Below are 27324 nucleotides of genomic sequence, written 5' to 3' on the forward strand. Positions count from 1 at the left end.
ATGCGCGGGAGGGGGCGGGACGGGACGGGACGTCACCGCGGCCGGAAGCTCCCCCGGGCGTCCCGGTTTGGATCTGCCCGCGGGTCCAGGCCCCTGCGGCGCTTGCGGGGACCAGGTGGGAGCCGGGGGGAATTTGGGGGGGAAGCATCTGTATGGGAGAAACATCTGTATGGGCGAGCATCTATCTGTATGGGGGCACGGCTTTGTGGGGGGCGGGTTTTTGGGGAGACGGCTTTATGGGGGAAACCATCTGTATGGACGAACGTCCGTATGGGGGACACGGCTGTATGGGGAGCACGGCTTTATGGGGGAAAACATCTGTATGGGGACACATCTATATGAGAGAAGACGTCCGTATGGGGGGCACGGCTGCATGGGGGCACAGCTGTACAGAGGAGTGCATGACTGTACAGGACAGTGCGTGCATGGCGGGCGTGGTGGTCAGTGCTGAGCTCACCCTTCGCCTTTTCTCTCCCCGCAGCTCCAGCTGCCCGTGCTGGGGCACATCCCAGGGCAGGGGGAACGATGAGACGCGTGTCCTGGATGCGCTCGGCGAGGGGCTGCAGCCCCCAGCCCCGGCGGTGCTCGTCCGGCTCCTCGGCCAGCCGCCCGCTGCCGGAGGAGCCGAGCCAGGAGACGGCCGCGGGCCAGCGGCGCATGAACCCCCTCAACATCCAGATGCTCTCCCGGACCCTCCACGAGCAGATCTTCCGCGGGGCCCGGGTGCGCTACTCGGCGGAGGAGGTCCAGCGGAGCGTGCGGCACCTGCAGCGCCACGACCTGTGGGGCAAGGAGACCTCCACGCTGCCCGACGTGGACCTGCGGCTGCCCCGCATGTACGGGGACAACATCGACGAACACTTTCGCCTCTTGGCGCAGAAGCAGAGCTTGCCCTACCTGGAGGCGGCCAACGAGCTGCTGCGCTGCGAGGTGCCCCCGCTGCCCGAGCAGTGGGCGTGGAAGCCGGGCTGGACCCGCTACGGCCCCGGCGGGCAAGCGGAGCCCGTCGACTTCCCCGAGGAGCGGGCGCTGGTGTTCGATGTGGAGGTGTGCATGGCTGATGGCCACTGCCCCACGCTGGCCGTGGCCGTGTCCCCGCACGCCTGGTGAGATGCAGTGCCAGCAGGGACGCTGGGGTCACAGCAGGGCTGGGGGGGCACAGTTTGGAGAGGACGGGGATGGTCCTGAGCGAAGCCTCTTCCTGCAATCCACTGCTGGCTTGCAGGGAAGACACAACAAAGCCCCAGAGTGTGGCTGTGGGATGTGGGGTGTATGTCCTGCTTAGCAAGCACAGCACTCCCCGGGGTTGGTCACCTCCCTCTCACAGTTGGGGTCCTGCTCAGCCCCCCATGGCACTGTAGGTGCTTTGTGACAGCTGTGGGTACTGCGTGTCCCCTGCAGGTACTCGTGGTGCAGCAGGCGGCTGCTGGAGCAGCGTTACTCCTGGTCCAGCCACCTCACCCTGGCCGACCTCATTCCCATGGAGAGCCCAGCAGGTGCCAGCTGTGCCAGCAAACAGGACTGGATGGAGAGAATAGTGGTGGGACACAATGTGGCCTTTGACCGGGCGTTCATCAAGGAGCAGTACCTTATCCAGGTGATCCACTGAGCTTTTGCTTTGTACTGGCTATTTCTTATCCAGATAATCATTTGCATTGGGTCTTGAGGGTTATTTTGACAGATGCTGTTCTGCACAGATACCCCAGGTTTGTGCTCACTTTCTCCTGCAGAAAAGGTTGAGGCTGGATCCCTTTAGAGGAAAATATTCTTGCACCCTTTAGGGCTTGCTGGAAGCTGCAGGGTGGCAGTTGGGGATGTGACAGGAACCTTTGAACAACTGACAGCCTGCACTGGGGATGCTTTTGGCTCTCAAAAGGGGAGTGTGGAAGGCAAAGTTTCCCTTAGCAAAAACAGCTTGAGCAGAGGGCTTGCAGCACCTCCAGCATATCCCAAACCCTCTCTTTTCTCTCAGGGCTCCAAGATGCGTTTCCTGGACACCATGAGCATGCACATGGCCATCTCGGGGCTGACGGGCTTCCAGCGCAGCCTCTGGATGGCTGCCAAGCACGGCAAGAGGAGGGGGATGCAGCAGGTCAAGGAGCACATGAGGAAAACACGCAGCAAGGCAGAGGGGCCGGCGGTGAGTGAGGGGCTGAGCTGCTGGCAGGGCTGTGGGTGGCAGGGGACCTGTGACTGTGCTCCTGTGATGGGGCCATTTGCTCCTGCGCTGGCAGAGTGGGAGCTGTTGGAGCAGCTCCAGTCAGTGGGAGCTCAGATAAGGTGGCCTTGGTTTAAGCTGGAGCAGCACCATCCTTTACTCCTCCTGATCTTGGCTGCAGCTGGTCATCCTCCCACACTGTCTGACTTCTCCATTGTCCACAGATCACCTCGTGGGACTGGGTGCACGTCAGCAGCATCAACAACCTGGCTGATGTGCACGCGCTCTACGTCGGCGGGGAGCCGCTGGAGAAGGACGCACGGGAGATCTTTGTGAAGGGCACCATGGCTGACATCAGGAGTAACTTCCAGGTGCAGGAGGCCATCCCACCATCCTTACAGGCAGCAGGAACTAGAGTGGGGAGCAGGGTGGTAGTAGCTGCTGGGGTAGTTTGCATTTTGCTGCCGTTTCTTGCAACATTGGGTGTGCATGGGGCTGTGACCTGCTCTGTGCTCCTGCAGCCCCGATGCCTTGCCCTGTGCTGGCAGAGGGATGGCTGCTTTGCCTGCTCTCACCTGCTGCTGTCCCCAGGACCTGATGTCATACTGTGCCCATGATGTCCAGGCCACCCATGAGGTGTTTCAAGAACAGCTGCCACTGTTTATGGAGAGGTGAGAGCTGCCAGGCTCTGGCTGGTGTTGGCCAGGGGGCTGTGGGCTTGGTGGGCGGTGGGGAGGGTCACGGTCCCTCTGGGCATGAGATGTAGCTCCTCTTGTCCTTATGGTGTCCTGAACTTTTTTTCAGGAGGGACTTTAGACCCTTCCCGTGTATAAGCAGGGATAAAGGAATAAACATCAGGAATAAACAGCAGCACAGTGGCTGAGGGAGGTGGGCAGGCTTCCTGAGGCAGTCTGGAGCAATACAGTTTTGGGGTTGTTGCACAGGGCAGGCAGAATATACAGGGATCCTTATGGTTTAGGGGAAGAGCATCGAGGGTTGTGTGAGGCTGGGAAGCTTTAGGTGAAGACAGATCCATAGCTATTGTAGTCTGGTGCTTCCAGAGCCAGACCCTTCTGGCAGATATCTAATTCCTTGCTGCTTTGGGGTCCAGGTGCCCCCACCCTGTCACATTTGCAGGGATGCTGGAGATGGGAGTGTCCTACCTGCCAGTCAATGGAAATTGGAAGAGGTACCTGAATGATGCTCAGGGTATTTATGAGGAGCTGCAAAAGGAGATGAAGAAGTCCCTGATGAACTTGGCCAACGATGCCTGCCAGCTGTTACATGAGCACAGGTACCACGGACTGGGGCTGCAGGAAGGAGCTCAGGTGGTCCATGGGGGGCTGTGGGTGGGTGTGAGGGACAGGAGCAAAGCTGTGGTTTGACAACTGTGTTTCATCAGGTACAGGGATGACCCTTGGCTCTGGGATCTCGAATGGGACACACAGGAGTTTAAGCAAAAGAAGAATCCAGGGAAGAAGAAGAAGAAAGGTCAGGATGGGAACAGCCAAGTCTCCCCAGCAGCAGTGGATGCAGAAGAGTCAGCACAGGAGTGGCAGGAGGGTGAGCGCAGGTGATCCCTGGGGATGAGGGATGCTCCAGGGCTGCCTTCCCGGGGGTGCCCAGACAAAGGGTTTGTTGGTGCTGCAGGGTGATTCATTACTGGCCTATGTCCCATGCTGCTGCATGTACTGGGAGACTGGTTTGATGTCCCTGTGCCCAGGATGACAGCACAGAGAGCCCTTTGCAAGCCAGTTCTCCTTGCCCCACCAGACCCTGGTCCCCCCAGTGAGGAAGAGGAGCTGAAGGTCTCTGCGAGCCAGCTCTGTCTGGAGCGCCTGAAGGAGACGGTCACGCTGCAGCCCAAGAGACTCCAGCACCTGCCGGGCCACCCAGGGTGAGTTGGGGACCCTGAGTGTCCCCAGCACTCTCCCTGTACTTTCTGACCCCTTTCTGCTGCTCCCCAGCTGGTACCGCAAGCTGTGCCCACGCCTAGAGGAGGAGGGGTGGGTGCCTGGTCCCAGCCACATCAGCCTGCAGATGAGGGTGACTCCGAAGCTGATGCGCCTGGCCTGGGACGGCTTCCCCCTCCATTACTCAGAAAAACATGGCTGGGGATACCTGGTGCCAGGACGGCAGGACAATTTGCCAGCAGCCCCCCTAGAGACTGACGGCCCCTGCTGCCCACACAGGTGAGAGGGGTGTAATGGGGTTCTGGGCTGGGAGCTGCCCCACAGGGGTATTTGGGAGCTACCTGGCACCCTGGTGCTCTGCCCAGGTGCTGCCCCAGAGCCTTGGGCCCTGCTGTGGGTGTGTCAGCCCTGCCCTCTCTTCTGCCAGGGTGATTGAGAACCTGTACAGGCAGCACTGCCTGGAGAAGGGCAAGGAGCAGCCCCCGGGGCTGGAGGCAGCTGTAGAGGACGAGCTGCTGGTGATGGACAGCAGCACGATCTGGCAGAAGGTGAAGGAAGGGATGGAGGGTTCCCTGGTGGGAGGGAGATGTGGGGCTCTGCTTCTTCCTCTGTGCATGCAGTAACCAGCCCTGTGTGCAGCTCCTGGGGCTGCAAGTAAGAAATTCCCTTTAATAAGGGTTACTGGAGGATTGGTGTTTGATCTGGCTTCCCCACGGTCCCTCTCTGCTGCAGTTGGAGGAGCTGAGCCGGATTGAGGTGGATGCAGAGGAGAAAACAAGCAAAGCACACCAGAGCCTGGTGTTGGTAAGGGGGGCTTCCTGTGGAATGGGGTGGTGGAATGATCTCTCTTTCCTTAATTTCCCCCTCCTGCCATGCCTGAAAATGTTCTTGGCATTGCCTCTCTTTGCTGGTTGCAGGAGGAGATGGAAGAGCTGAGGTGTGCAGAGAGGAAGAGCCAGCCCTCGTTCCACCATGGCAATGGTCCCTACAACGATGTCAACATCCCTGGGTGCTGGTTCTTCAAGCTGCCTCACAAGGCAAGTTGGGGCTCCTGGGGCTCTTCCTGGCCCCACAGTGCTGCTGGGACCCATGGGATCTCATCCCATGGGATTGGGTGGGGGAAATCCATCTCTGTAGCTGGGACAGGAGGATGCACAGAGCTTTGCTGATGTGGAGTGGTGGCTTGCTGAGCCCTGACAGCTCTTTTGCTGCTGAAGGATGGGAACGATAACAACGTGGGAAGCCCTTTTGCCAAGGATTTCCTGCCCCAGATGGAGGATGGCACCCTGCGGGCTGCTGTGGGCCGCACCCACGGGACAAGAGCCCTCGAGATTAACAAAATGATCTCGTTTTGGAGGAATGCTCACAAGCGGATCAGGTGAGCAGCTGCTCTCATGGTGACACCCCTGAGGGTGGAGGCTGTGTTGAGACTGGGAAGTTTGTGTGGATGCACGGGGCCTCAGCATCTCACCTGCCGTGTGTCCCCTCAGTTCCCAGATGGTGGTGTGGCTGAAGAAAGGGGAGCTGCCTCGTGTGGTGACCAAGTACGGTACTCAAATCTGGACTGTTGTTCCCTTTACCCCATGCCAGGAGGGCTCTTGCAGGGTGATGCTCATCCTTGCCTCTGTCCTAGGCATCCTGACTATAATGAGGAGGACGATTATGGAGCCATCCTGCCGCAGGTGGTGACTGCAGGCACTGTCACCCGCCGGGCGGTGGAGCCCACCTGGCTGACAGCCAGCAACGCCCGGGTATGGCCACACTTGGATCCCTGTGGGAGTGTTCTGCGGCTTCATCTGTGTTTTGGACTGATGGGAGCTCTCAGCTTGGGTTGGAATAGAATATAGATACTGGAATTTGGTGTAGCAGGGCCAGAGCTGGGGTCCTCTTGTTGATGTGCTTTCATGTGGGAGAAGGGAAGTGGTCAGCAGAGGCTCTGGAGCTTCAAGATGTAGTGAAAGGGAAAGAAAACACCAATGTACCAGTTTCTGTCTTTTCTCAAGCTCCCCTTCTTCTCTGCTGGAGTAACCAAGTGGGTGATGCTCCACATGGGTCAAACCTGGTTTTGACATTGAGAGCAAAACTTAGGGGCACAGGGAGTGTGGTGCCAGCACTCTGTGGCTGTGGGAGGAAGGCTGCTCCTGTGCCCTGGAGGAGGAGAGGAATGTGCTCACCTGGGCATAATGTCCTGCAGGCTGACCGGGTGGGCAGCGAGCTGAAAGCCATGGTCCAGGTGCCACCTGGTTACTCCCTGGTGGGAGCAGACGTGGATTCCCAGGAGCTCTGGATCGCCGCCGTGCTGGGCGAGGCGCAGTTTGCTGGCATGCACGGTGAGCTGTGGGAGCGGCTTTGCAGGGCAGGGGGGTGATCCCCCTGATCCTCACCCTGATCCCCTCTCAACCTCTGCTCCCCTCCTACAGGCTGCACGGCCTTTGGCTGGATGACGCTGCAGGGCAAGAAGAGCAACGCCACGGACCTGCACAGCAAGACAGCTGCCACCGTGGGCATCAGCCGGGAGCACGCCAAGGTCTTCAACTACGGACGCATCTACGGGGCGGGGCAGCCCTTTGCTGAGCGGCTGCTGATGCAGTTCAACCACCGGCTGACGCAGCAGCAGGCACGCGAGAAGGCCCAGCAGATGTACGCCGTCACCAAGGGCATCCGCAGGTGGGTGCTGCCCGGGGACAGTGCGGGCAGGGCTGCCACGCGTGCCACGGGAGCTGGGTTACTCTCTCTCCCCTCCAGGTTTCATCTCTCTGAGGAGGGAGAGTGGCTGGTGACGAAGCTGGACCTGGCTGTGGACAGGGCGGAGGACGGATCGGTGTCGGGCCAGGATGTCCAGCGGCTCCAGAGAGAAGCCATGAAGAGGTGAGATGGTCTGACCCTGCACAGCTCTGTGGCAGTGGGGTGTGAGGTGGAGAGGGCTGCAGCCTGATGAGCAGTGGGCAGAGAAGGGAGATGGGGCTGGATAGTCTTGGTCCTTCCTTCATGCTCCTGCATGGCCAAGGAGGTTTGATTTGGGGTTTGTCAGCCTCCCCCACTTTGCCAGTGAACAGTTAGCAGGGTCTTGTCCTGCTCCCCAAACCAGAAGGGAGTGTTGGAGGGTCTCAAATGGTGACCTGCAGCCCCCTCACACTCTTCCAGCAAACCTCCCCTCTGCCCACAGGACCCGGCATGGGAAGAAGTGGAATGTGGTGGAGCAAAGAGTGTGGGCTGGGGGCACCGAGTCCGAGATGTTCAACAAGCTGGAAAGCATTGCCTTATCCCCCTCCCCACAGACCCCAGTGCTGGGCTGTCACATCAGCAGGGCCCTGGAGCCTGCCATGGTCAAGGGGGAGGTAAGGATGCAGCTCTGGGCTGCTGAGATTTTGGCTTTGCTTATCTATTCCAAAATGAGTGCCTGATGTTCAGCCCCTCTTAGATTGCTGGAGACCCACTAGGCTCTTGTAGCCATTCAGGAAACCCTTTGTGCCTTTATCTCCATGCCATCAAGAAAACCCAACCACCCTGAGTTTAACAGATCTCTCCCAGGAGCTGTCCTGTATGGGTGCCATGCCCTTGACTGCAGTGCTCTCTAACTGTCCATCTCTTTGCTTTCACCAGTTTGTGACCAGCAGAGTGAACTGGGTGGTGCAGAGCTCGGCTGTTGACTACCTGCACCTCATGTTGGTTGCCATGAAGTGGCTGTTTGAGGAGTTTGACATCAACGGGCGCTTCTGCATCAGCATCCATGACGAGGTGCGGTACCTGGTGCAGCACCAGGATCGCTACCGAGCAGCGCTGGCCCTGCAGATCACCAACCTCCTCACAAGGTGAGCTGTGATGGCTCTGGTGTCTCCTGGAGAGGAGCAGCAGTGACTCCGGAGTGGGACAGGCAAGCCCCAGGGGCTGGGGTTGGTTTTGCCTACACCAAGCTGGTGCAGAGCAGTTTTCTTCTGCCCAGGGCAAGTTAGCAGCACTGGAGGCTGCAGTTCCTTCCTGTGTGACTCAGTTGGCTATAAATGGACCTCAGCTTTGATTTCCAGGGATAACGTGCTGGCAAGAGGGGCATATCATCAGCTTTTGGCCCTGCAGGGATTGAGCCAGTCACTGCTGGGATGCCAGTGCATCACTTCCTGCTCCCTTCAGGTCTGCAGCTGTCACATGGCAGCAACCTTTGGGCTTGGTTGAGGAGCTGGGAGCCTGAAACTGTCCCATCCCTCATCCCCTGCTGCCTTCAGGGGACAGCAAGGGGCATGGCTCATCTCTGCTGTGAGCACCAGCGCTGTCACCCCTCCCACAGTGTGGGGTGTTCCTGCTGCTTCTCTGCCCCATGCAAAACTAAGCTCAGCCTAGAAAGCTCCTGACCTCCAAGGACTCCTGTTGATCGAGCTCTGGCACAGCCAGCTTTGCCGGATCCCCCTCCCAGCACCGTGGGGTATTTGGTTACACAGGAGCTGGCCAAGGTGAGCTGTTTCTCCTGTGTGGAGGCAGGAATGCCACAAACAGCCTTTCTGCTGCCGCAGCAGGGACAGGCACCCTGACGTTCCTGCCTTTGTGCTGTCTCCTGCGAGCACAGGGCTTCCTGCTGGGAAAATCCTGCATCTGCTTTGCCTGCCACGGAGGATTAGCCAGCAGTCAGGGGCTGGATTCTTCCCTTTTCCCAAGGAGGCTCCATTACTTGCAGGGAGGCACCATTACTGTTCCTCCCATGCCCACTTCAGCAACACTTGACCCTCCTGTAATCCAGGACTTAGAAAGTGCCTTGTCCCCCACCTGCTGAATGATGTGGGTGCATAATACCTTGTGAGGTGTGCTGGCCAGTGTTTGGTAAATGTGGCTAATTGGAACTGTGTGTGACAAGGCCAAGGATGATGTCCAGCACTGTCCCACCTGCTTTCTTGTTCTCCAGGTGCATGTTTGCCTACAAACTGGGCCTCCAGGATCTGCCACAGTCAGTGGCTTTCTTCAGTGCAGTGGATATTGACCAGTGCTTAAGGAAGGAGGTGACCATGAACTGTGTGACACCATCAAATCCCATGGGGATGGAGAAGTACGGCATCCCTCAAGGTCAGTGGTGTCAGGGAAGCTCCCCCCTGTAATCTCCTCTGCATGAGCCTTCCCAGATTAAGCAGAGCACTTGGCCTCAGCAGTCGTTCCCTGAGGGCTCCTCTGTTCAGCTGAGGCACCCCTTGGTTCCTCACACATCATCTGACCTACACCACCGTGCTGGAGCCTGCCCCTCTTTCCTCAGTCCTCGAGCAGTTCGTGCTGCTGCTTTCCAAATATTTGTGACAGTGATGAGCCAGGCCTGGCTCTGTTCTCCCATGCTTTGTGCCCCTTGGAGGAGCCCTCCTGTGCACTTTTAACACAAACCAAACTTAATTTCTTCTTCTCTGAAAGGAAGCACCTCAACAACTTGTCTATTTTGCCCTGCAGATCCAAACTTTTCCATCTTTCACTCCTTCCCTGTTCTCCCTTAGCCAAGCACAGCTCTGTTCAGAGAACCACTCTGGCATTGCTGGGTGCTTCCTCAGCAGTCCCAAGACCTCAAGTCATCGCTGTCTGCACTCAATGTAACCCTCTAATTGCTGCAGGCAAACATTTAACTCGTGGGTGGGAAAGCAGCTCCTCACTGTGCAGCAGCTCCTTCCCAGATAAGGGAAGAACCTGCCCTCAGATTTGTTCTCTCAGTCACTGCACACATCAGATGCTCCACCCTTAAGTAACTTTTATTAAGACTCTTACAGGCAAAGTGTGCTTTCAGAAGTAGGATTTGTGCTCTGTCGGCAAAAAGGGCACTTTTCACCAAGAACAAGGCAAATTAAACAAGTGCATCACAATCAGGGTCAGCAAAAACGTAACAGCAAAACTGTGCAAAACCAGCCTGGGCAGAGGAAGCTGTGGCCTCTCACTGCTCAGCAGCTGCACACAGCAGCTTCAACTCCAACACAGAACAGCTCATATTCCCAGCTCCCTGCTGGTGCTGGTTTCTGCATTCTCACCAAAAGCCAAAAAAGAAGTTTGAATAAATTTAGAGCTTTCTGCGCTAGATGCTCTGAACTAAAGCAGATCCCAACCATTGCTCTCTTCCGTTGCACAGTCTGAGTGTACCGCAGGGAACTGACTGTCCCCTTGTCTTCCAGGGGAAGCACTGGATATATATCAGATAATTGAAATAACCAAAGGTTCACTGGAGAAGCAGTGATGACACCAGAGTGCCAGGACAATTGTCCACACCGTGTGCCAAAGCCTCCATGTCCTTCCGAAAGCAGATCTTCTGGCAGGGACTGATCCCAGTCTCTCCCTTTCCATTTTGCTGTAAGAAGGGATGTTCCTGGGGAAGATTTTCCTAGTAGTACGTTCAGATATCAGAGGCACTTTTGATGGCAGCAGTCAGCTGTGGAACCTGAGACAAGGGCCAGAGTTGCTCCCATGGACATAAAGGAAGAAGGCATAAATATTTGGCAAGAGAAGCAATAAACCTTCATCTCCATATCTGCAGCCTCCGAGACCAAGGAGAGTCCACCATGGAACAGGCACTGTGACGAGGCAGTGGTAGCAGCCCCAGTTTATTTTTTTCTCTGTCTCTTCTTTTTGGGTTCCTGGTTCTCATCTGTCTGCTCCGCTGTGCTGCTCTGGAGAGGAGAGGGTGAGAGCAGCAGTAGAGCGTGATTGTTTTTGTGTGAGTAGTCTAAGGAATGTTTACCTAGAGCAGGAAGCCAGCTGTGCAGAACAGGGTTTAGCTCTTTTTTTGTGACTAACAAAATGACCTGAATATGGGATTCCTGTCAGCCAGTGAGACTTTCCCCATGGGCTACCCCCTCCCCAGTTCATGCTGGAACTTAGTCCACAGGCTGCCAGTGGCACAGAACAGGGACTCTGTCCTGGGTTTTGGCTGGTTGAAACACTCAGGAAAATATGGACAGAAGCATCAATAAAAACCTGGACAATCAGCAGAGTAAATTGTTTGTTTTTTTTTTTTTTTTTTCCCAGCACATTGCACTGCCTTCACCAGCACTATGCAGTAGAGATGGGTCTGAGGAGAATGATGCCTTGTAGAATTTGTCCTGCCAGGTCTTTATCTACAAAAACTTGCATACAAAACCACTTTGCATTGTGTTGCAAAGGTCTGATCCTGGCCAACACTTTCACTTCCCCAAGACCAGGGACACAGAGCTGGTGCATGAAAATAAAGGCTGCTCGAGGCAGAGGGCTGGGGTGTAGGGGGTATTCTGAAACTGTTCACTCCTTCCTATCAGCTTAGTATTAAAGTGAGAGCTAACCCGGGGAAGACAAGCTGTTCTAACCTCACGCATTCCTGCACAACTCACAAATACAGCTGGCTTCTGAAGAGGAGAAAAGCTATCAGTAAAAGCAGCTGAATGAATTCTGACCTGGTCGTTGTGCGGCTCGTTCTCAGCCTCCAGTGAGTTCTGCTCCTGCAGGGCGCTGTCCAGCACGGACGCGTTGATGCGGAAATCCCGTGAGGTGCTTAACTTCATGTACTGCATCAGGTTCACCTGCAGGGAAAATATTAAGCCATGAGCATCTTGAGTTTAGTTTTCTACCCTGCCATGTCCTTTGCACAGCACTGCGACAGAGTCCATCACAGTAATAATGCAGGACTGAAGCACAAAGTGGGTGAAAAAGCACCTGCCCCCATGCAGTCCAGAGGACTATTTAGATTTTCCTAAAAGCCAAGTGATTGCCAGCTACTCTCATTCTCATGTAGGACCTCATGGTACATTTCATGACAGTGAGGAAAGCTAGCAGGAGGTGTGCATGTTCCTGCTCCACCAGGAACCACAGGTCACAGGCAGGACTGATGTTGGCACAGGCTGGTGTCAATGTGGCAACAATTCAGCAGCGTTGGGCCAGGAGCATGGGCAAGGGCTGAAAGGTCCTTGCACCTTCCTAATCTGAGCATTAAGAGAGACTTGAAAAACAGCCCTCCACCATGCCATTGATGCCACTGCTCCCCCAGGTTCAGGTCACAGAAGATCTCTGCTTTACATTACCTTTGACTTCTTGGAGAGATGGATAAGGAACTTCTCATATTGCTCAATTGCAAAAATCAGGTTTGGGATTGGCTTGGTCTCCCGAAGCACCTTGGCCTGAAATGTGAGGAGTGAGATGGGTCAGATTTGGAAGGGTACAGTGGCACTTAGCACGACATGAAGACCACAACGTTCCCAGTTTAGAAAAGAGTCTTCAGCAGCCTTGCTCTGCACCAGTCCTGCCCCACCCAGCAAGCCTTGCCAGCTTTGTCACTAGTTTTAAATTGATACCCAGGGTGGTTCTGCAGTGAGGCTCTCCTGTGCATTGTTTTGTGCTCTGCCTGCACTCCACAGCCCTGATATCCCTGTCAGCAGCTCCTCTGCTCCAGCTCTCCCAAGGCGTCACAAGCACAGGCCATCCAAGCAAGGAGCACTCTGACGTATCACCACATTGTTGTCCTGCTTATTTACCACCACTGGTGTTCGTTCCCCATGGTGACAGAGTGGTAAAGGACATGCAGCATTTCAGCCTGTTTCCACACACTCAGGGAAGAGCTAGGAAGATCATACTTGTGGCTTTTAAACCCTTAACATCACAGGAATGTCTGGGACAGCTGACGAGACGGAGGAAATGCTGTCTGGGAGCACAAAGAAAGGACATCAAGGACCAGGAACCTGCCAGCCTGCTCACTTGCTACCAAATAAATAATCCAGTTATTTTCAACTGCTTTACTTTAGTGGAATCCATTCCTTTCTTCATCTTTAAATGTACTGATAAAATTAAGAAACACTTAAAGAGGGCGCAATCAGTTCCCATATGTGTAATTTCATAGCTTACCCCAAATGGTAAAAATATCAGACAAGGCATACTATCCAGATTGACCTTTGTTTCACGTCCATGGGATTTTAAGCTGCATTTAGTGAAGATGGCTTTTTTGTTGTGGTTTTTTTTTTGTTGTTGTTGTTGTATTTTATTTGTTTGTGCTTTTTTAGACTTTTCTCTGAAGTTACTCTGAAGTCAATGAAATTTGATTTTTACTTAAAGGCCCAAATGACAAATTGTCTGGTGATCTGTAAGAAGCCACCAGGTACCACAAGCCTGGGGGTATATGATCCTGCAACTACAGCCCATGTTCTAATGGAGTGAGTCAGTCTTACCATTACTGTGGAGACTGCAGCAGCTTCATCGTCTTTCTTCTTCTTTTTCTTCTCTTCTACAAAGCTTAAGCTCTCACTGTGGATGTTCTAAAGGGGGATGCCAAAAGATGTGTCATTAGAGGGCAAGCAGGAAAAAAAGGCCAGCCAAGAAAGGCCAGAGAAGTCCTTGCTCTAGCCAGCTAACAGCATCATCAGCTAGATAACAAAAAGGTAGTGATATAAGGGTGGAATTACGTGTGATCTAAAAAACAAAAAGAAAGAAAGAAGAAAGAAACTAATTTCATAATTTATACATTCAGAAATGTGAATGAATGAGAAGTCCCCAATAGTGATAGTTCTGCACACCATGACACCTTCCCCAATATGTTGTACAATTCCTGTGGTCCTCACACAAGTACCCAGTTATTCTGCAGGCAGATAAATCCCAGCTCCAGCACTGCAATCTTTGGCACCCACATTACTTCACACCGTGATGACTGCAGTGTTGTTGACCTTTATTTGCCATTGTGGTTAACAGCAGTATTAATCTCATCCAAAAAAACCCACATGAACAGAGGGGAAAAAAACCCAGCTAAAACCCAGCTCCTTCCCTGCTCAAGCAGCAATCAGCATGCTCAGTCCCAATGGTGCTGAAATGTCTTATGCTATATTTGACAAAGTAAAGCTTGAACTGTAAGAAACTCAGGTCATGTCAAGAAGATTAATAATCCCCAAGGGTGCCCGTGTACTGAAGCTGATACACCACTCAGCATCAGATAGACTGCCTGTGATTCTGCCAGTTAATTTAGGCCTTACCTGTACGTAAGTAATGAATGAGTAACACTGCGGGGTCAGATGGGAACCTGAGAGCTTCACCTGTAAAGGAGCAGAGAAGCTCGTGTTACTCCTAACTCAAGGCAATGAGCCATTTCCCCAGAAATTTGCTCACACTCACCAGCTTTTCCAGTCTTCCTGGAATCGTATTTGAGCTGCTGCGGCAAGCCTGGATATACTGCAAGGAAAACATGAGTTTTTCTAGGTGTGCTGTTCCATCCTGTATCCAGGCTCATACAATGGCACAGTGGGGAGGGCAGGATTTGCACAGCTATCCTCCTCAGTGGATTGTTATATCCCAAATCCATGTGTGCATTCCAGAGCTGTGCGAGGAGAGCTCTGGGGCAGTCACCACCTCGTCTCAATGAGCTCCACAGGCCTGTGTTTGATGGCCCAGATCCCCCAGGTCCTGCTTCAGGGCATGGGAGTGAGTGGCAAGGGCAGGGCTGGTGAGAACACAGTGAGTGCCCTTTATTGTGCACACAGCTGTGTAGAAGAACCCACAGCACACACTGGAAACAGCAACTTCAAGCCATGCAAAGCCAAATTCAGCTGGAGAGAAGCTTTCCTTTTATCTCCACTGGTACAACTATCACTGCTCAAAAAGGTCATGAAATTGAGGGCATAAAAGCCAACAGAACAAGGGCTCAACTCCTTCAAGAGATCAACAGCCCAGTTCCAAGCATAGCTGCTGCCAGTGGTCACTGTGAGCTTGCTGCAGCAGATGGGGAGAAGGTTTTTTAGCTCAGAGGCAGCCCACTGTCAGCAGAGCACACTCACGTGTTTGATGAGGGAAGTGAGAATTGCATATGTCTTGCTGAGGCTTCTCAACAGTGTGTCCACACAGCTCCCTGCTGGGAGTGCAGTCTGCACCAGCTCATGATAGACTGTTAGAAGAGTTCCCAGCTGCAGAATTACACCTTTCTCCAGAGCTTGAGTTTGGTTTGATGCCTGAGAGGAGTCTTCTAGAAGAAAGAGATGAATATCTGGTGAATATATGTCTAATGAATCCAGTAGTGCAGGTGGGAGGCACAAAACACCATCTTTGTGTCTGATGCATAAAGACCCAGTGGGGCAAGGGGAAAATAATCACTGGAGAGATATTATGACAACACCCTTATCTTACTTGGTTCATATGGAACCAGCACAAGGGAGAGTTTAACCTGACCTCAGATGATGCTATCTCAAAGTTCTCAAATATCTTTTTGCTCTCTGTCTTTATCTGTTTCTGACAAATATGTAACAGTAAGAACTGGATCACTTTCATTACCTGATGTGTCTGACCCCAGACTGGTGAGTTTCTTGATAAGCCAATCCACCTCCTCAAGGACCTTATCCACCTGACCCAGAACCAGCAGCTGAGACAGAAATCAATAACAAAACAGGTTTTTGGAGGAGTTTGGCACAACAGGAAGCTGCAAGCTGCTCCAAGCACAGTAGCCCTGGACACTGCAGGTGTCACATACACACTATTCTGACTCACACAGACTGTGGGGGCTGCAGTCTTGGCATTCACTATGGCAAAATGGCACTGACCCTCCACTTCTACATCCTGGGCAGAGGAGAGAAAACAAATTCTGGTGAGTAAAACTTTAACTGCTGTCACACAGTCTGCACCAGAGATGCACTCAATTCTGACAGCACTATGTGATGAAGAGCTCAGCTACTCCTGCATCATACCTGATCTATATCTCCCAGGCAGGCGTGGATGTCTTGTGCAAGTTCCCGCAGGAGACCGACAGGGCTCTTGTAGAGAACATGGACACTGAAGAGCAGAGACAGCAAACCCTTGCAGCAAGAAATATCCTCTGTGGGGAAGAGAAAGTGACACAGTGCCAGGTGCAGAGCTTGTCTAGCTACTTAGGAACATCAGACATCCAGTGGGGGAAAGTCTCAGATTCAGTATGGATTTAACAGTAGGTGAAAATCCTATCAAAATATCCCAGCTACAAAAGCAGGGTTTAAAACATCAGGCATCCCATATAATAGGGCAAGGGGAACTATGGCCCACTGGAGTTGTTTTGTCATAGAAAAATGGTGACCAAAAGCACTGAGAAAGTGCAATACAAACCCTGGCAAGAGCACTGTCTTTCCAGAGTATAAATCCCGATTTGAGCCTAAATAACAGGGGAGGAAAGTCAAGTATGTGAGCGGCTTCCTTTCTTTCAGAAATGCTAATAGTTTTAGAGATGAGGTTCCCTCTCTAATACTTGTACTTATAATCACAATGTTGTGGCAGTCCTCCACAGAATGGGACCTGAATGTGTCTTGACGAAGAGGTAAAACCAGGACAGAGCATGCAAGGGTCTAATATCAGACTTGACACATCACATCTAAACATGCTCCTCAAAGCTTACTTACCAAGCGCATTTTCTTTGCAAACTTTGACTGTCCAAGTCAGGAACTGAAGGAACTATTTAGGAGGAGAAAAGATATCATGACTTTGAAACAGAATTCAAAACACAAAACTACTGCTACTACTACTAAAAATTCAAGACAATGAATCACAGCAGAGGAAGATGAGTAGAGAACCCAGCTATGCTCTGTGAAGTTCCACAGAGCTTAGCCTACTAACAAGTCAAAAACTGAGACCCAGGACAGGGTAATGGCTATATATTCCCTTGGACAGAGTAACAGATCCATTTAATTTAAAGTAAATGATGACTCCAGACTTCTGGCACAGTTAGTGCAGTTCCTAGCTTGTAAAATTGGGGCACTTTAGAAAATGACTCCTTGCATAGAAGGAATTAGGCACTCAGCCAGTTTGGACTGGACACCTGTCTGCTGGCCTTTTTTGCCTCTACTCCCATGTGGATGCCACACCCCAACCAGACTTTGTTAGGAGTCCCTGCTCAGGCAAACAGATCATTCAGGTGCCCAAAGGCAGGATCAGAATGTGCACGAGTGGGATGGCAAGACAGCTTCCTCTTAAGTGTCCTTGCAGATGAACACTGGACAGGAGAGTCCTTCACAGTGTAACAGAACTGTACCTTGCACCTGGTGTGGTCTGTGGGAGGAGGCAGGACACACCTGCCAGAGCCCACAGATGCCAACCCCATCTGATAATCTCCTTCCCACACCTCTGGCTGTGACACCCAGCCACCAGGTGAAGGCTGAGGAGCACCTGCTGCGAGGCTGGATCCAGGAGTTTGGACAGTGTGGAGATAACAGTGATGAGTGACTGCGTTTCCTTGGCATTGAAGTCATCTTCAGCACTGCTGAGCTGGTTCACCAGGGACCTCTGGGTAGGGGAAGGAAAACACTCCCTGAGTGTGAATATATTTTGCATAAGCAAATAACCAAAAGCTGCAAGCAGACAAAGGGATCAGCAGCAAGGAGAATGACAAGAAACATAAAAACAGGACTCTTCTCAAGAACAAGTGCTGATTTTTAATAGGAGTGCTTATATACAGGCTTGCATATGGTCAGTGTGACTTTTAGAATACTCAGGTAAGTTTATGCTGCACTGAAGAACCTAGAGTTCTGTAAATACACATGCATGTCCACCCAGCTCTGTAGGGCACTCTGAAGAAGCTTTCCTTAGGGATCAGAAACTTCACTGAACTGCTTGTGAATCAGTGCCACAGTTGCTATCACATACTCAACCCTGTGGTCAAGCAACAGAGAGCTAGCAGTGTTTCCTGCCAGAATCCCAAATGCTTTGGAACACTTGCAGCACACAGTGGTACTCACCTGAAACTGTCGGATCTGGAAGGCAGCTTTCTCTGTGACATTAATATCCGTTTCTTCTGCGTCACCATCAGTAATATCTGGCAGAGACAGAGAGGTGCAGAAAAAAACCTAAATGCCAAGAGCAGAATACAGGATTTATTTCCAAAAGTGGGAAAGACTGCTCACAGCTAGAGGAGGAATACAGACTGCAGAACCACGGTGAGCTGAAAAACACGTTAAAGGCAAACTTCAAATAGATGAATGCTGTATTAGACCCCAACTATCCTCTGCTGACAGACTGAGAGCTCTAAAAAGGCAGGTAAAATGTATCTCTAGAACTTGTCTCTGGTGTGAAAATCTACACTATTAAGCCCACTTTGTTACTGAGAGACAAGAACCAAACCCATCTCTCCCTAGTTATGGATAGAGAGTGCTGGGTCTCTACCTGCCCACAGATGGGCTGGAACCTGAAGGGTAGAAACCAGAGCAGAATTGTACCATGTGCCTACCCAGGGCTTGCAGAAACTGGGGGATCCTGGCAGAGTACAGCTGCTGCACTGTGTTGAAGATCCGCAGCAAACCTTCCAAGCACAGAAGTGAAATGCTTTTGCCCTTCTTCTTCCCTGATTCTTCAACAACAGTGGGAATTGAAGTGTACCTCCAAAGCAGAACCCTGTGGGATGGGAGATGAGATTTACTCCAGTAAAACTGGCTGCACAGGGCAAGAACTAGATTCTACTCTTAAGATCGCATTTTTAATAAAACTAAACTGGAAGGTCTTTTACCTATCGGAAAAGAGTGGGGGAAGAGATCTTTTTTAAGAAGATTTTATTTCAATGTCAGCAAAAACAGCTACTGCATTCTTCCTGCTCAGCTAAATAATTTAATTCTTTCCAGGTGCCAAGGGACCTCCCAATCCCATTTCAATCCATCTTTATACACTCATTACTTCCACTCAGCTTTCCCTCTTTCTCAGACCACCCTGACCACTGGTGTCAAATCCACCAGTGACAAAAAGAGCTTTTCTTGTGGCAGTTTGGGTCTGTGAAATGTCAGAATTCACTACAGGGCTCTCTATAAATAAAATTAGAAAGGTAAAGGCAGGCAAAGCAAAGTAAAAAGCTGTGAGGAAAGCAAAATTGTTTGGCCCAAAGGAGACTTTTCTATTTGTAGGCAAACATCTTTTTCCTGCTTCCCTAACCCTACTTCTTCCTTTTTTTGTTCTCTCTCCTTTCTTCTCATTAGTTCTGTTGCCTGCACAGATGATCTTATTCTGTTTCAATGTCCAATCACGCAAAACATGTAGCTCACATGTAGTCCTAATGACTGCAACAAAAATAGCCTCTATTATTTGGGGTGAGACACAAAACCGGCATTATGCATAGCAGGGGTAATTTGCATTTTGTGCTCTCTGCTGACTGGGCTCTGAAAAGACCCCATGCAGATATGACCTAGATTCCAAAAGACATTTACATGGTTCACATTCTTGGATTTCCAAAGGATTAGATGCATGAATGTCTTCAAGCATCTTGCAGAAGTCCTAAACAAACGCTTTCTAAAGCTTGTGTCTCTCATACATCTGTTTTGTTCTGCAGCTTGAAGTGAATTTTAACTTTGCTGCATTCCAGAGGCCTCAAGAATCCGGCCCGTAATCATCTTACCTTCTCTATGACAGTGATGAACAGGAAGTCAGAAAGAGGCTGAAAATGTTTGATGGCATTTAGTTCTTCCAGGCCAAGTTATTAAAGCTGTATCACTCACTCTGGCACAGAAACTGTAGTGCCTCCACCTGATTTCTCAGGAGCACAAAAAGGCAGTGACCTCAACCCAGCAACAACAGTTTGAAATTGTTACGGACTGCATTCTTCTTTCGAAACCCTACCTGGGGAATCAAAAATCCCCCAAATGCACCGCTGATGTCTCCACATGTCACATTGACTCACTGCGTGATTTTGCAGAGGTTCTGGAACATCTTCTCTGGGTTTTGTCCGTCTGGTCCGTCCGTTTGTCCCGTCTCCTCCAGCTGCTGCACCTTCTGCAGAGCCACACTGACGGCGTAGCGCAGGAACTCCGTGCTGGAGCGCAGCACTGCCAGGCTCTCCTCGTGGCTCTGGGCATTGTCCCTGCAGGCCCAGGAGAACTGTCAGACAACTGGGCATGCACAGAGCAAGCTCAGGGATGGCCTATGAGATCCTAAACTTAACGTGCATTTGCAAATAAAATCTCTGGCTGAACTGAGGGTGGAAAAGACCCTTTGTTTTGGTAGCTTGTAGTGAACACTCAGAGGATAAGAGTTGCACCAGCCTTTCCAAGCACACTAACACATGGTTTGAATTGATGTCTGGCTCTGCTCCACAGAGGGCTGGACACCTTCTCACCTGAACAGAGCTGTGAGCAGAGTAGATACAAAACCCATGGACAGGAAGCTCCGTGCAGTTCTGTTGCTCAAGGCAGATTTGTTCTTTCCAGCTTTCTCCTTCAGGATTTCAGAGAGTTTGTTGTAACATGTAAACAGGCCTAGGACATCCTCAAACTTGTTCTTACTGCAATAAAATAGTAGAAAGCATTAATGGAGAAAATGCATTCTTGGAGTTTCCCATTTGAAGCTTCAGCTGCCAAATTACACAATGACACTGCTTAAATGATGAATCCCATTATATCTCCCTGCCTCCCTAACAGTGTATACCTCACCCAATCCTCCTCAACCTGCTCTTCTACAAAATGTCAGATCCCATCTCCCACAGCACATGATATTCCAAAGGAAAACACTCCCCAAGGCTCTGAGAGTGGCTGTGCCATGAGGCACTCACACTCAGATCACTGATTCTGAGTGGGCGTGACCATCCTGTGCCTGCAATGAGGCTGTGCTCCAAAGAGCTGGGCAAATAATGGCACAGCTAGTGCTTGAGGGCAAGATTTAATGTTTTACCTGAAATTCCCGATGTTGAAATTGTACTCAATCAGAACCTCACAAATTCCCATCACCTGGATGGCATAGATGTTATTTTTCACACCGACACCAGAAGACAGCGAAAAATCTGCTGATTTATCCTGAGAGGTAAAGGAAAGAAGTGAAAAATCTTTTCAAAATCTGACAAGAAACTCGGCGTCTTCTCCCACTGAGTCAAAATCTGAAAATCTGATTTACCAGTTCAAAGTCTTCCAACTCGCTCTTGATCATTCGTCGTGTGACAGATTCTAACATCTCTTCAAAGTTTTGCTCAAATCCCACACCCTCCTCCTCCTCCTCGTCATCCTCCTCCTCCTCGTCCCCAGCTCCTCGGCACAGACACGCAGTGCTCTTGTACCAGGCAAGACAGTGCTGGATGCAGCAGAGCAGGTGGGCCTGGAGGAAGCAGCCACAGTCACACTCAGCCTCTGAGCTGGAGGTCACTGGCAGAAGTGGACATGGGCCAGGCTGTTATGGTGGAATGTAAAGAGCTGTAGCTGCCTTTGTCACTGCCTGGAGTCTCGAGGATGGGCCTCATTCCCAAATTGAGGGGATCAGTGATCTCACACACAGCCACCCAGCTCCAGCTTCAGACAGTGCTCTCTGCCTGAGCTTTTCTAGACTCAACTCCCATCACTCCCTCCACCCAACCACCTCAGGCACTGAAGATGGAAAGGGAATTTCCAAAGGGACTCTCACTCTAGTTGACACATCTGTGCCCTTCCTGGGTTTTCTACTGCACACAAGCTTCCTTAGGGGATAACAAAATGATTAATTTGAATTTGTTCCCTTGGAAATCCAACAGATCGTTGAGGTCTCATTGCCAAGAATTTCAAAGGAGCAAAACCAAAGGACAAATTCTTCCCCCTGCCACACAAACACACACTGCACAACTATTTTATGTGGAATTAAGTTAAAGGAGGGAAAAAAACCCCGCAGGGTGAACTCAGTAGAGGATAACAGAAGAACACTATTCCTAGAGCATTTTTCACACAGGTCCCCACAACCACTCTGCTTGGGGAGCTCTAATAAATAGCCTGAGGCAGGGGTGAGATGCCCAGCTCTGGTGCCATTAAAAGAATTGCTCCAGGCTAGAAAAAGCTGAAGAAGCCTGAATACAAGGTATTCAGCTCATGCAGGAGGACAACTAAAACACTAGTAACAGATGAGCCTGCAGCTGTGGCCAACCAATATAGCTCTTACCAGTGGTTCTTGCAGAAAGATTTGATCTCCTTGAGCCATAATACATCCCTCCAGTTTGAGTGGAGGCAGGAGGTCTGGCTGGGGCAAGTAATATTGCTTTATCTGTCACAGAAAACAAGAAATAAAAATAACCAGTTACTTGGTAACTGAGCCTCTTAGGATGCTTGAAAACAGAGCATAATAATCTTTGTACCCCATTCTAGAGAGCAAAACCTGGCACTGTGATAAGGGGACTATACAAGTACACGAGCCACGTCATCTGCTCTACTGGTGATAAAAATCCCTTCTTGAGTTGCCCTGTACCTCAGCCAGGACATGTCAGTGCCCTGAAACAAGATTAGCTGACCACTTGCTGTTGTGTTGCCTCAACAAGTAACATCACTTGCACCCCACCTGCAGTGTCACCCCTCCTTTAAACAGTGAGGATCAATAGCTGCTGCTGCTGCTGTAGAAAGTTATAGATACATAATGATGTTATTAAATTTTACACCTTTACACCAACTTACTATTAAGTGCCCTCTGTTACCCGAAAACTGTCTTGGCTCTGTTCATGCTCCTTTCTCAGACCCTATACTGTCATGGGAAAGCTGGAATTAGTCAGCATGAACTCTTTGGATGATTAAAGGGAAGAAAATTACTTGTCTCAAAGAAAGCACAGCCTGTCCAATGGATTGAGGAAATGTGATTGTCTTGTTGCCATGAGCAACACTGCTGGGGGATGAGTTAATCCTCCCAGATCCTACATGGACTTGGGTATTCTCCCGATGGGAGGACAGCAACAATAATTACTGTGTCAGCACATATCCTTGGGGAGCTATGGGAGGGTAACTGCTGTGCACTGCTAAGGAACAGGGAGAGCACAAAGAACTTCTCTGGGCTCACACTTCCTACAGCACCTAAGAGCTGAAGGGCTGGAAAGAGCTCCAAGAGATCCTTCCTCTTCCACCCCAAGGCAGGAAATGAACCCGTCTCCAGATGTTTCCCTGGTCTGCTCTCTCAGCATGGCAGGGGTTTGAACACCTCTTTAGGGAGGTGTCACAGCACTCAAACATGTTTCCAGTGTGAGGAAGAACAATTTCCCCGATATTTAACCTGAATTGTTTGCCATACTGGTTGAAGTGCAGAATTCTTAAGAGTCCCTGCAGCCCCACCACGGAGCAGGACTTTACCTGGGACAACAGTGTTTCCATTATGGAGCTGGCCAGCTGGGAGTTCCTGCGAAGGACATCATAAAAACCCTGGAGACAGGAAGGAAGGGCAGGTTGGCTGACACAGCAGAGAAAATGAACCACAGGCACAATAAGTTGGCGTCATAAGACAGCAACGACACTTTGGCACCACAAGGAACCATGAGGAAGTAACAATGTGCTCAGCGTAAAACTCCATACCTGGCAAAGCAAAGGCACCACAGAAAGAAGGTATGAATCAGAAAAAGTATGAATTTCCTCACAGGGGCCCTCTCACAGGCTGTATCTCCCTAGCAGCGGTGGCATCAAGCCCAGAGTGACTTTCACTGCTATTTAACACTAGCACAAGATCCAACTTCAAACTGTGAAACCCTGCTTCAAAGGCAAAACAAGCCAGTGGGGAAACTGTAGGAGGCAATAAATCCTGTAGACTGAGAAAGCTCAGTGGATGGATAAAAGTGAAAAAAAGCACAAGTTTTCTAGCAACAGTGACAAATACACCCAGAACTTGCAGCTCATCAAAGGTCAATCCAACCCAAGACAAGAAGGAAATAAAACCTCTCTGACCTGAACAGGTTTTTTTCCTCAAGGTGGTACCCCTTGGTTATAACAACCTAAGATATGCACCCAAAAATGGCCCTTTATAACAGGCCTATCACAAGAGACCTAAGGACAGCCAAGCTTTATATAAAACTTGGAAAAGAAGAGGAGAAAAGACAGATCCCTGATGCAGTCCCTAAGGAAGTTTTTCCCTACTCTCCAGACAGGGTTTTCTTTAGAGCCCATAATTAACTCTCAACAGCTCCATATCTACCCAATGCCTGTTATACCACTCCTCTTCACAAGGCATCAAACATCCTTCCAATTCCCTAGGCCCTACCACATATTTTTGACATATTTCTGCTCTTAAACAATGCATGAGCTGAAGAAGATACATCAATGTGTCTTTGGGTTTATAATGGTCCAAACAAAATCAGCAGCAGAAGGAGTGAAAATATGTTACACGTGTCCCATGAAGAACAAAACTGAGCTGAAAGGCCGTTTTTCACAGTAACATGATTGTTATTTACCTGAGGCTAGAGAAGAATCAGACCACAGAAGAGCTTGTGGCTGTTTAAGAGACAGAAGAATCCATGTTTACCTCATATAACATGAGTCGAACGTCTGCTTGCTGGTTCAAACATCGCCTCAGGCTGCCCAGGATTTCTAGGCAGAAGGCCTCATTAGCTGCAGAATTATAGCAGGCATGTACATCGGCCTGGACCTGAGAAGGAACATTAGTCACGTTATTCTGGTTACAATATCACAACACACAGGAGCAAGGTGGTAAGGGTCTGGCCCCTGAACAATCACTGAGATAGTCCTTGTGCTGCCAGGCCCATCATTATGGTCATGGAGCAGTGGGAATGCTCCCCAGAACACTGGTGCTGTAAAAGGGAATGACTCTGAGAAGTAACATCTCTAGGCCAGCTTCTCTGCACATTGCACTTCCTAAAGCTCTCCTTACAGGAAGGAAATCCTTACTGGATTTCCAGGACTAATCCTTGCTAAAGCTGTATTTCCGTTCTGGGGGAACACTTCCCTTTTGAGTTGTTTCAAACAGTGCACATTAGACACCAGACTGTCTCACGTGTCCACACAGGGACTGCAGAACAGCACTTACCTGAGTGGCACCAATGGCCTGGCTGCACTGGGAAGAGGACAAGCTGCCCAGAACCTTAAAATTTCTTAACAGGAGCAAAAAGCCAGCAACTGCAGCTTTACGAGCATCGAGCTGCCTGGGAATCAGGACAGGAAAGAGGGTTACATAAGGAAACATGGAAGCAAGAAGCTCAGAAGCACATAAAATATCAACTCAGCAATGAAAAAAAAAGGCCACAAATAGAAAGTGACTGGGCACTGTACAACTGTATTTCCCAAAAGGGCAGTACAGACAAGAGCGGGGCAGTTTACTGGAAACTCCTCTGCTCTACATTCTCAAAATATTTAATCTCCTTTCTGTCCTTACAGTGCTCGCACTCAGGGAGACCCCAGGCCAAGACCCAAGTATTAAATACCCCTGAAAGCTGGGACAGTGTCACAGTCCTCAGAGCTGGAAAATTCCTAATATAAACCTGCTGCTTTGCTTTGCTCACAGAAACAAAGTCTTTTCCAAGACCAAGTCCCTTGCTTTGAAAAATAATCCCAAATTTTTGAATTCTATATTCATAAGCAGGCAGCCACTGGCCAAAAAAATCCAGTCTACAATCACAGCAGGATGGTTTGCTCAAAGCATGACCAAGGCAACACCTTGTAAGGGATCGGTGGTTCCTTCCAGACCCTCCCTGGATGTATTCAACTGTACTAGACACGTGGGAATTGGTTTTAATTTTGCCTATGTATTTGGAGTCCTCAACAGCTTTCTGGACTTGCAAAGCCCATTCATTCAGGTGGGGGCTGGGATTTGTGTGGAGCTGTGACTGTACCACAATTCCAGGCTAAAGGGACAGGACATGTCACTATCTAGTTATGGGAATAACACTGTAACAAGATACTTAGAAAAAAAAAAAAAAAAAACTTCTGCTCCAAAACCATAAATGAGTTGTAGAATTTTTTTCAAAGAATCCTCTCCCCAGCTTACCTGGAAAAGATAGCTTTTTGGAGAACAAGTATCAGGGAGTCCCTCACTGACATGCTGACTTTGAGCAGAGGCTGGAAAGGAAAATAACCTTTGGAGAGAAAAGCACTAAGGCATGCCAAGCCCTTGGGGCATATGAGCTCATCTTCCTCAGGCCCATCTGGCCCTGCATTTCCAGTACTGTCATCAGTACAGTAGGAAGACCAAAAGATTTTAAAATAGACAAGAAAACACGTAGAGCTGTGGCAGTGAGACACCTTCGCAGGTTAGTGAGGACACAGTGCAAGGGTTTAGGAAAATAACTGTTATCCCCAAGTTGGACAAAGCAGGTAAAAGTTAAAACACCAGGGCAATATCTCAGCCCAGGCAAAGAGGAATACTGACATGGAGCTTGGAAGGAGAAAAATCAACATGACAGCTACAGCTGTTCAGCTAAACACTGTAGACTTAGTTTTCTACAGGGTGCAGCATCTGGGCATCTTCCAGATGAGAGGTCAGCACAGAGCAGTTTTGGTCCTACACCATATGCTTTTTGCTAGAGGGCACATGCAAATCCATGCTTGAAGAACAGTTCCGTGCTACACCGAACAACCCACAGCAGAGAACGAAGGCTCATTTCATGAGGAGGGTTATTGGATCATGCATATAATTGTGGCCCAGAGCTGTCACTGGAACTAAACTAGCAAGGAGATCCACAGAGAAATGCAAAGCTTTACCTGTACTGCCCGGAGGAGCCCTTGCACTGTGTCAATGGGCAGAAAGGACAAATTGTCAAAGGTCTCTGTGACTTTGGAGGATGAAGTCTGAAGCACAAGAGGAGCAGACACAACAATATTGGACAGCAAGTCTGAAAAATAAAAGGACAAAAAGAACAGCTGATGCCAAGGGGCTAGAAAAGCCTGAACAGAAGATGTCTCTAGAGCTAACAATTACAGACTAATCAAAGACCTTCCATGACACAGAGAGGTCATGATAAAATGAGCATCGACAAACTGAGTCTACTGCAGACACCAAGCATTAAAAATGCTCCTAGCCCAGCTGAAGAGCCTCACCCCACCAGAGGGCACTGAGGTGTAAGGGAAGAGGCTGCAGCACCGACATCCCAGCAGCCCCAGTGGCTCCCAAGGACGAGGAGAAGGCAACTGACTGATGATTTTGACTTTCTGTGCGTCAGCTGTTCCATGGCAACTGCCTGCAAACATACTTTTCACCTGTGATGAATACAAGGCAATCTGATACAACTGATACCTCAGTCAGAGGAGAAAAAACAACTGATTTTCTTGGCTTCAGGTCACTCTGGCAGGAGCTTCAGAAACCACATCACATCCTGGACTGCATCAAAAGCAGCTTGGCCAGCAGGCTGAGCCCTCTACTCTACTCAACTCTGGTGAGAGCCCCCTTGGAGTACTGTGTCCAGCTCTGGGGTCCTCAGCACACGCAGGACAGAGACCTGTTGGAGCAGCTCTAGAGGGGTACAAAAATGCTCAGAGGGCTGGAGCATCTCTGCTGTTGAGATGGGCTTAGAGAGTTTGGGTTGGTCAGCCTGGAGCAGCAAAGACTTTGGGGACCTTCTTGTAGCCTTCTGGTACTCAGAAGGGGTTTATAAGATGGGGACAGAGTTTTTATCAACCAAGCTGTTGTGATAAGAATAGGGCTAATCATTTTAAACTAAAA

General features: G+C 50.3%; 2 protein-coding genes across 3 annotated transcripts in view; one reads left to right on the plus strand and one right to left on the minus strand.

Moving 5' to 3' along the window:
* POLG (DNA polymerase gamma, catalytic subunit) lies at positions 1–11016 on the plus strand. 2 transcript variants are annotated; one of them, XM_066196079.1, is made up of 23 exons: positions 1–115; positions 482–1106; positions 1402–1597; positions 1973–2140; positions 2383–2529; positions 2750–2829; positions 3270–3452; positions 3561–3721; positions 3932–4055; positions 4126–4350; positions 4499–4619; positions 4804–4875; positions 4989–5108; positions 5289–5449; positions 5562–5615; positions 5705–5822; positions 6266–6401; positions 6492–6738; positions 6817–6939; positions 7238–7409; positions 7675–7883; positions 8963–9120; positions 10197–11016. In XM_066196079.1, exons 1-23 carry the CDS (start codon positions 1–3, stop codon positions 10256–10258), a joined length of 3777 nt encoding a protein of 1258 aa, XP_066052176.1. In that variant the 3' UTR covers positions 10259–11016. The 2 variants fall into 2 exon arrangements, with proteins under 2 accessions (XP_066052176.1, XP_066052177.1); XM_066196080.1 differs by having other exon boundaries at positions 68–115; positions 4992–5108.
* Positions 9767–27324, minus strand: part of FANCI (FA complementation group I) — a 24190-nt gene continuing 6632 nt past the window's right edge. The window contains exons 14-37 of the mRNA XM_066196078.1: positions 26367–26497; positions 25654–25724; positions 24697–24811; positions 24175–24297; positions 23016–23084; positions 21847–21948; positions 20842–21039; positions 20623–20744; positions 20072–20236; positions 19637–19816; positions 18203–18366; positions 17715–17791; positions 17146–17262; positions 16383–16434; positions 15702–15829; positions 15505–15573; positions 15292–15379; positions 14802–14986; positions 14143–14199; positions 14004–14063; positions 13209–13295; positions 12072–12167; positions 11448–11573; positions 9767–10688 (exon numbers count right to left, since the gene is read on the minus strand). Coding sequence (XP_066052175.1) covers positions 10623–10688; positions 11448–11573; positions 12072–12167; positions 13209–13295; positions 14004–14063; positions 14143–14199; positions 14802–14986; positions 15292–15379; positions 15505–15573; positions 15702–15829; positions 16383–16434; positions 17146–17262; positions 17715–17791; positions 18203–18366; positions 19637–19816; positions 20072–20236; positions 20623–20744; positions 20842–21039; positions 21847–21948; positions 23016–23084; positions 24175–24297; positions 24697–24811; positions 25654–25724; positions 26367–26497 — 2648 coding nt within the window. The 3' untranslated portion in view covers positions 9767–10622. The remainder of the gene's footprint in view (positions 10689–11447; positions 11574–12071; positions 12168–13208; positions 13296–14003; positions 14064–14142; positions 14200–14801; positions 14987–15291; positions 15380–15504; positions 15574–15701; positions 15830–16382; positions 16435–17145; positions 17263–17714; positions 17792–18202; positions 18367–19636; positions 19817–20071; positions 20237–20622; positions 20745–20841; positions 21040–21846; positions 21949–23015; positions 23085–24174; positions 24298–24696; positions 24812–25653; positions 25725–26366; positions 26498–27324) is intronic.

Source organism: Chamaea fasciata, unplaced genomic scaffold (assembly GCF_029207755.1).
Source record: "Chamaea fasciata isolate MVZ Bird 193981 ecotype frontalis unplaced genomic scaffold, bChaFas1.0.hap1 SCAF_14, whole genome shotgun sequence".
Lineage (NCBI taxonomy): Eukaryota > Metazoa > Chordata > Aves > Passeriformes > Sylviidae > Chamaea > Chamaea fasciata.

Coding starts and splice junctions, on each gene's coding strand:
- POLG (XM_066196079.1), top strand. CDS start 1: ATGCGCGGGAGGGGGCGGGACGGGACGGGACGTCACCGCGGCCGGAAG. Junction 3,722..3,931: donor AGCACAGGAGTGGCAGGAGG/GTGAGCGCAGGT, acceptor TTGCCCCACCAG/ACCCTGGTCCCCCCAGTGAG. Junction 9,121..10,196: donor GAAGTACGGCATCCCTCAAG/GTCAGTGGTGTC, acceptor CTTGTCTTCCAG/GGGAAGCACTGGATATATAT.